General features: G+C 33.1%; 1 protein-coding gene across 8 annotated transcripts in view; it reads left to right on the top strand.

The window, feature by feature from the left end:
• The window catches only part of ERBIN (erbb2 interacting protein), a 117,180-nt gene extending 108,776 nt beyond the window's left edge, over nucleotides 1-8,404 (top strand). For 4 of the 8 annotated variants that reach the window (XM_037150807.2, XM_053657423.1, XM_037150802.2 and 1 more), the window contains 4 exons: nucleotides 4,578-4,787; nucleotides 5,737-5,829; nucleotides 6,333-6,407; nucleotides 7,607-8,404. In XM_037150807.2, the coding sequence (XP_037006702.2) occupies nucleotides 4,578-4,787; nucleotides 5,737-5,829; nucleotides 6,333-6,407; nucleotides 7,607-7,714 (486 nt within the window). In that variant the 3' untranslated portion in view covers nucleotides 7,715-8,404. Of the gene's footprint in view, nucleotides 1-1,903; nucleotides 2,021-4,577; nucleotides 4,788-5,736; nucleotides 5,830-6,332; nucleotides 6,408-7,606 lie in introns of all 8 variants that reach the window. The other 4 variants (XM_037150803.2, XM_037150805.2, XM_053657424.1 and 1 more) reach the window with 3 other exon arrangements.
• Nucleotides 8,405-9,160: the final 756 nt, after the last annotated feature.

The following is a 9,160-nucleotide window of genomic DNA, read 5'->3' on the forward strand; positions in this document are numbered from 1 at the left end:
AACAATTTGAGGTAGTAGCATAGCCTCCAAATATTTCCTCCTCTGCCCTTCTCTTATCCTGAAAAGACCTATCTCTCCCTATAACCTTACTTTATCCCCTTCTCAGTTTTCTTTCCACAAGACTGCTTACTTCCACGTCCTTTTCTTTTTCCTGAGCATTCACTGCCCCTTCTTTTCCCCGCCTTTTAATACACTCCTGCGCCTTTGCTCTGTTGTGTTCTAGGATAGGAGCAGTCTCCTGATTTGCTTTGCTGTGTGTATTACCCATCTAGCTCTGCCTTCTGTCACCTGCCACCACTTGGTTCTGCGTTATGTTACAGTGGGAGCAATCATTTTGTAATTTACCAGATTGAAACAGGGAGAGAGAGAAGGGTGATTGACTATTAAGCCCTGAATTTCTGGCACTATTCCGATGGAAGCCACAGAGCAAAGTCCAGGGGTTTTTATTAACTCGGGGGTAATTTTATAGTCATCTGGAAGAATTATTATTTACGAATTCTTACACAGTAATATTTTTTGCTTGTTAATTACTCTTAAATTCAGAGCCTTTGAGTCTGTTGCATTTTACTTTTTAACTCATAATATGCTTGTTCTTTTAAAGACTAGATAAACACAGTTGTACATTCAAGCTTGAGTTTAAACTTCAAACTATGAGCTAAGTTGATTTTTATGCATTCTGAAAGGACATCTCAAAAACAAAGAAGGAAAATAAAAGTTTTCCTCGAATAAATACACAAAATTTGATCAAACAAAGCCCATCTGAAAATCCTAAGCCATGGTTTGAACTAGAAACTAATTGTACATGATAGAACGTTCTGTTGCAAATACATTTTCTGAGATTACATTATAAACTGTTAGGTTTATATGTGGCCTGTGGGATAGCCTAATGAAATAGATTTCAGATTATTTTTCAACATGATGGTATAATTTGCATATCTGTGTTGATAGTGTCATACTGTTTTGAAAGTAATAATAGTGCTACTTAACACAGTCTCTCTAGTTTTCCAAAATATAGCAAAATGTGTTTAGAGCTAAATTAAAATGAAAAATTTAGGAATCTTATGTCTCACCATATTTATAAGAAATGATGAGATCTGTTTTCTCTCTAAAGCTATCAGTGTGTTAAATTTCAAGGATATTATTTGACATATAAGAATAGGAATCCTAGTTAGTTAATTTTAAAAGTACTCCACCAAACCAGTGCTTTTGAAAACACATAGCTGACTAATATTAGTATGATAGAATTAAACTAAAGTAAGTTATATGACTATGTGTTTACTGGTTTTGTTCACCATTTAAAAGAAAATCCTCGGTGAGATCGTGCTGTTAAAAGAACATTGCTTAATTTTTTACCACCGCCCACCCCTGCAAAAAGAAAAAAAAACTTTTTGTGCTACTCAACAGTACAAATTTCAGTGGCTCTTAAAATGTGGGACTTTTAACTAGGATGTAAAATGTTGCTGAAAGTGTTAAAAGCTAGGTGTTACTGTAAATAAAGCTAAAAGCATTATAAAGAAATAGCTTAACAGCATATATCTGTATAAATGTTTTATACATTATAAAAACATTTTGCCATTAACTTTGGAATATGGTTAAAAGTACTAACTTTTCCCCAGTGTTACTGAAATATAATTGACATACATTGTATTAATTCAAGGTGTGCATCATGATGATTTGATATATGTATATATTGCAAAATGATTACCATAATAAACTTAGTTAACATTTATCATGAAAATACCAAGATTGATGGCAGTTGTGATGATCTTTTATTTGGTTCTTTGTCTTTTTATTATCTAGCACTGTTTTTTTTTCTAATTCCCTCTCATGTGTCATCATCATTTTTGGTTGCACATTTTAAAGATCATTATTTGTTTACTTTTTATTGTCCCCTAATTTGAAGCCTCCCCAAACATCCTGTCCAGGAGATCCTTGTCTGGGTGATACATTCATTTCAGGACAGCACAACTACTCGACAGCTACACTTAGCCTCAGAGATGTTTCTTCAGACATCTTGAAAGCAGGTGCTCAGGAAATGAATGAAGTAGTATCTTGAACTTACTATGTGTTGTGGCTTTTGAACTAGAAAGAGCATAGATGCTTTAGCACTGAAAATACTTTTTAAAGAACTTTCCTCCTTGCTTAGTAAGGATTTATTTTTTAAACAATTGTGAAATAGAATTGCATTCTGCTAATTTTCAGTTTATTCCATAATTTTCCCCACACTGGAGCATCAGTTTATTGTACATTTTTGTTTTATTTCTGTATTATCACCAAGTTATTATTTATACTGAAGGGATTTGGGCATTCTTAATAAACCTATTTGGAGAGTTAAATATGAACCTATCTGAAGTTCTTGATTTCAGAATACTTTACTCTTACTCAAGGCATTTTAAAATACTTTACATTTAATTAGAGATCACTCATTAAAAGTATAATTAGAGTCCTGACTGGTGTGGCTCAGTTGGTTGGGTATCATCCCACAAGGTGGAAGGTCACACAGGTTTGATTCCTGGTCAGGGTACATGCCTAGGTTGTGGATTCAGTCCCTGGTTCCTGCTCATGTGAGAGGCAACTGACTGATGTTTCTCTCTCACATCGGTGTTTCTCTCCCTCCCCTTCTTCTTCCTTTCCCCTCTCTGAATATAAAATCTTTGTAAAAAGCAATATAATTAAAAGACTTTTTAATATGGTATTATAGATGGTGATTGTGTTCTTAATACTTTTGTAACTAAAGCATTCCATATTCTAATATAATCTGATACAATTATGAAGTGTAGTTGTAGATCATATATAAACTTCCACATTGTTCTTCAGAGTAGGAATCCAGCCAATAACATTTAATTTCATACGTGTTTGCTTTATCTTTTGGGGTGGGGCTTAGTTAAGCTCTGTTATCCAGTTTCTTTTTCTTTTTAATATCCATTTTCTGTTAATATCTATGGTTTCTGTTACTGAGTTTGTTTTATGCTTTTTATTGTCCTGAGCCATCTGTGTATCAAAGCTTAATATTAATATATTCCGTGGATATGCTTAACATTGATGTAGAATGTCAGGCACAAGTATCTAGGTGGCAGGAAGTCTTAACAATGGGTCAGAAGTAATTATTGTCTGGCGAAAAGCATTGAATTTGCCATAGGAAAAATTGTATAAATATAGAGAAAAACAAGTGCTGTCTACAGAGTCGTGAATAGGTAATAAAATAACAACACAACCGCTTAAGTACTCCTGGGCAGATTAATTGCTTCAGATATACAGTGACTGAGTAGTAAATGCCCAAGGAGAGAATGTCAGGGAGTAGTAACACTCTTATGCCAGCATCCTCTCTGTATGAAGTCTGAAACACCTATGTATGTTTCAGACTTCATACTTAACTGACTTTTCAAGTATAACGGTGAAAAAGAAGACTGCTTTAAAAAGTGAAAATCGTTTTTACCAAAGGCAAACAAACAACTTTGTATCCTTCTACAAGGCTTGCAAAGAAAAATAGGTAGTTCTGACACTACTGCCACAGTCTTCCCAAACTTTCTACTTTTGGATAATTTTAGAGAAATGGGGTTCAAATATTCCCCTTATAATTTTTCATGATTTCCTTTTGGATGAGGTCAACTTTTATTAATAATCAACAGTGATGTTTTAAATGACTGAATAGCTTAAATACATTTTCTTTTTCAATCAAAAATCTATTCATACGTAAATATACATAATACAAATGTAATCTTAGTTATCAGATTTCCCAGTAACAAATAAGCTATTTGCCACATTTCTACAAAGGTATTTTTAAGTGTAAAGTTCAGATACAATCTGTAAAAAATGAAAGGAGTTTTAACCAGGATAATTCTTTGACAACAAAATAACCTCAAGATTTTTGTTTAGCTTGTGAAAAGTAAAGTAGAATGTCAGTTTAATTTTTGTGGTTAATATTCTATGGAATTAATATTTAGAGAGTTTAAAAATTGCTGATACACATAATGAGAAATAAATCAGTTTTCTACTACATAGCTAAATTGGCTTATTAATTCTTTTTTTCTTTTTTTTTTTTTTTTTTTTTTGCCTTGTTAATTCTGGAAAGGAATATATAAAGGTAGACAAGATAAAGTCAGATTAGGAAAAAATTTTACCAAAAAATTACTTTTGTTTAATGAAAAACATGAGTAAATGCATGTTTTGTGCAAATGTGAGAGATTTATTATAGGAAGACAAACTCTTTTAATGGGCTTACTTAAGTTTTAAATTTGGGCATAATGTTTACCATTTTAACATTTGGGTATATGAGAATAATAGGTACATTTATATCAGACAGAAAATTAATAATTTTAAATGTAGATATGATTTACTTTCATTTGAATGAAACCTTTAAAGAGTGCATCTGTCATCAAACAGGCAAGTTTAGAATGAAAACATTAATGGATTTATTTTAAAAGTGTAAAATTAGAATAAATAGTGTAAGTGCCATGATACTGTGTGATTTAGAATGTTAAACTCTAGTGCTTTTCAAATGCTCCAAGAAGAAAATCCAAATATTTGTCATAAGACATTATTATTGGTCATTTTAAGACACTTCATGTTTTTCATAGATGCCTTTGAGTAATGGACAGATGGGCCAGCCTCTCATGCCTCAGGCAAATTATAGTCAAATACATCACCCCCTTCCTCAGGCATCTGTGGCAAGGCATCCCTCTAGAGAACAACTAATTGATTACTTGATGCTGAAAGTGGCCCACCAGCCTCCATATACACAGCCCCATTGTTCTCCTAGACAAGGCCATGAACTGGCAAGGCAAGAGGTAAGAATAATCAAGAATATTTGAAATATGAGACTAAGCTTTTAATGTATTTTATAGGTTATTTAATTATTAGCAGTAAATCCATATAGAATTTTAACAGGGTTTTTTGGGTTACCATTTTGTGCTTAAAGACTTGGTTTCCTATTCAGTTTATGTGAGATGTTAAAGTCGGTGGTTTAATTTGACTGTGATTTCGCCCCACCCTCATTCTCATTAATTGATGTAGGATGTTGTGTTTTAGGCATGATTTTTTTCCCCTAAGTTGGGTATTTTTCTGAAACTAGTTGATTGTACTTTGGTAATCAGACTTTGAAGAATATAAAAAGTAGTCCATTAAATCTGAATTGGCATATTATGGTTTGCTATTATTATTTTACACTCAGCTTTTGAAACTTGACTATAATCTCCAAACTACTTTGAGAATTAAATCTTACAAAGTACTTTTTAAAAAAGTTGCTAGTCATATATTTTGAAAAGTTTATTAATAAAATATTATTAGAAACTTAGGTAGAGAACAAATGGTTTATTCATTTTGCAACTATGAAATGCCCAGTAGACAGATATACTATGTAATATAGATGTTTCATAAAGGGAAACTAATAATAAAGTACATGTTTTATGTGTTTGCCATATGTCTTTAAAATCAACGATGTCTAAAAAATACAATAGGGTCACCATTAATTGATTGCCTGTCCTCATAAAACAGCAGTAGATTAAGTTAGGAGCTTTGCTTTATAATCCCAGCTGTGCCTTTAACTCACTAACTCATTAACATAGTATTCCATGTCATATAGTTTCACTTCATCTGCCCAAATATTCATTTTAGACAAATCCTTACATAGGTATATTGTTTGAACTTAATTTCCCAATACTTAACTGTGAGTGGTATTGTGTTGCAACTTTTTTCATAATTGCAGTAATGATTTATTTTATTTTCATGTTAACTCAGATTCGAGTGAGAGTTGAAAAAGATCCAGAACTTGGATTTAGCATATCAGGAGGTATTGGTGGAAGAGGAAACCCATTCAAACCTGAAGATGATGTGAGTTTTATTTATATGTCATTTGAAATACCCATATCCATCCCCCCAATACCCACCATAAAGTTTTATTCACTAAGTTCACCTCTTATACATAAGTAAAAATCCAGCAGATATTTCTGTAAATCTAGACAGACCACCTATTGATTTCTCTGTTGTTCAGCTTTTTGTTTTGAAATGTAATCTGTTCAGATTAATTGAGGGATACAAATATAACCCAAAAATGTTAACATGCCTGATATTGTAATTTTTAATTTTGTTACTATTTTTGTTCCTCTATGAAAGTAACTTTAACAGTAATCACTATACTGATTTCAAAATTACCAGAGGCAAAAATAAAAATAACATGGTTGGCTATCACAATGTTTTCAGAGAAAGAGAAGGAAGAACCTGGACCATGATTCAAGTATTTGCATATTGAGAAAGAAAGATTGCTTTGTGGTGCTATTACTTAGGCATACTGTTTCCTATTCAATAACACTGTGTTGTTGTTGTTATTATTAAAGGGTATATTTGTAACAAGGGTACAACCCGAAGGACCAGCATCAAAATTACTGCAACCAGGTGATAAAATTATCCAGGTAACCAAGATACATCTTTTTATTATTTTATTTATTTTTCATTTTATAACTCATCTGCCTCCTCATCAAGAAATTATTAAATGCCATTTTATGAATATACAGTTTTGCAGTATATAATGCATACCCACATTTCTCTGTGCATTATATGTGGGATTATTATACCCTGTGGTTTGTAATCATTATACCTATGTATAATGCTCATCTTTACTCTTCCCTCAAAAATTTGGACAAAAAAACCGTGCATTATACATGGCACAACACAGTAAGCATTTTATGAAGTTTATCTTCACATATTTGTATATGGAAATGGTGATATTTCTTACAGGCCACTCTCTAGTGCTTTCACAGTTTAAAATATTTCCACCTTGTACTCTGAAAAATCTTACTGATATTTTTAAATACATGTTTGATATGTTTTAGCATTTTGTTGAAGTTCCGGAATGTTAATTTCTCTAAAATAAAGTGATGAAAGAATCTTCCTTGTGGCCCTGGCCAGTGTGGCTCAGCAGGTTAGAGCACCATTCCATACACCAATAGGTTAGGGCAGGGGTGTCAGACTCATTTTCACCAGGGGCCACATCAGCCTCGTGGTTGCCTTCAAAGGGCAGAAATGATTTTAGGACTGTCTAAATGTAACTACTCCTTAACTGTTAAGGAGTTGAAACTACATTCGGCCCTTTGAAGGCAACCACGAGGCTGATGTCACCCCCAGTGAAAATGAGTTTGACACCCTTGGATTCAGGGGTTCAGGTCCTGGTCAGGGCACATACTTGGGTTGCAGGTTTGATCCCTGCTCAGGGTGTTGATGGGAGGCAGGTGATTGATGTTTCTCTTTTTCTCTACCTCCCTTCCTCTCTCCCCCCTTCCTTTCTAAAATCAATAAACATTTTTAAAAATATTTTTAATTAAAAAAAGGAATCTTCGCGTTATGACAATTAAAGGAGTTAATTCATGGGAGTACTTAGAATTGTGTACCTGGTATGCAGTAAGACCTTCGTAAACATAAGTTCTTCCGGGCATTGGCCACTACATAGGAGTCATCTGAAAATTCAGATTCCTGAATCCCACCTTCAGAGATTTTATTTTAGGGCTCAGGAGCCTAGATTAAATTGCCAAAATCATTCTTATTTTCTGCTAGATTTTATTACCTGACAGAAACTTTAATGTTTTTCTTAAAATAATTTTCTTCTTTCTTCTAGGCTAATGGCTACAGTTTTATCAATATTGAACATGGACAAGCAGTGTCCTTGCTAAAAACTTTCCAGAACACAGTAGAACTCATCATTGTACGAGAGATTTCTTCATAAGAACTGTGGGCAAAAAAGGGGGGGGGAAGACAGCAAGATTTATTAGAAGATACTTGCAGGGGAAATTAATATTTTGACTATTTTTATATATAAAGAACTCAAAAATCATGTTCAAATTTGTACATTAATGAAATAATGGAACTTGTGACTAGAGGGAAAGAACCACTGTACAGTATATAGGGAAGACTGTTGAACTCAAACCATGTAAAACTTCTGGTTAGGTTTTTAAAAACATAGCAATCAAGGCTACAAAAACACATGTATGTTGTTTTTGTATAGATTGTAGGTTTATTTTTGGATTTCATATACATGATTGAACTCTGTATAAGGCTCTAGTTAGCCTGGATTGTAGCCCAGAGGCAGATGGCAGAGCTATCTCATAGCTTTTACGCCCTTATTTTTATTCAACTGATATTAATGTTTTTCTGCTGAAACTACTTTTTTTAATGTGGGCAAGAGATTTGAATTGTTGGCTTTTGCTATGTGAACATTGAACTGCAGAGTGAGTAGGTGAAGGTGGTGCTGGTGGGATCACTTTCCAAGGCCTGATTAAAACAGTTAATTCTTATAAAAATTTGGAAGCAAAGAATGAAAAAACAGCAATCTGTTAATGTGTTTTTATTAATAGAATAATGCAATAAAAATGTAATGTCTTTTTAAAGAAATAAAAAAGACAATAATTGCATTTTATGAGCGCTACATGATCTGTTCTTATCAGAGCCATTAAGTATACATTTGCTACTGGTGATTTGATTTTTAATTATTTTTTAGTCACAGGAATTGTTTAACTACACTGTAGATGTACGTCCATGATTTTTCTGTGATACACAGAATCAAATACCTTGATTTTGGTTTTTTTGCAAATGGCGATATTTGCAATTTGTTTTGTAATTAGTACTCCATTTTAATGTTAATTTATAATTTTTATTTTAAGCAGCAAATGAAACTAAAATGGCCAGTTTTAAGATTATGTTGCTATGGCACAAAAATGTAAGAAGATTTAGGAGAGCCTCTTGATTTTGTTTGGCTTACATTGCCTTGGTAAAGTAAAAGGAAGCAGTATGCATGGCGCTAGGAAACCAAAGCAAGTCTGTGAAACTGGCACAGTGATAGAGAATTGCTGTGGGGAGTTGTAGAGCAAGGGACAGGTCCTTGGGGCCTGCCAGTGTGTGAAAGTGTTCAAATAAAGGGCTGTTCTACAGGTGACATTAAATGTGAACTCGACGCTTCAGAGTCTTTAAAGGGTTTCTAAGTGTATCAGTGTAGTAGTGTTTTACCGCCAACTGCCTTTGTTCTTGTTAGTGTAAGACATACTTGGTAGAGGTTTATTAATTTTGTTTATCCAAATAAAATTTTGTTTTTGTCTGTTTATAATCAAATAAAAATTGAGTAACATGCAATGGTAAGAATAAATGCATGGTTATTTGGACCATAAAAGTGCCATAG

This window comes from Artibeus jamaicensis, unplaced genomic scaffold (genome assembly GCF_021234435.1).
Source record: "Artibeus jamaicensis isolate MK-2021 breed Jamaican fruit bat unplaced genomic scaffold, CSHL_Jam_final scaffold_369, whole genome shotgun sequence".
In the NCBI taxonomy this organism is placed as follows: Eukaryota; Metazoa; Chordata; class Mammalia; order Chiroptera; family Phyllostomidae; genus Artibeus; species Artibeus jamaicensis.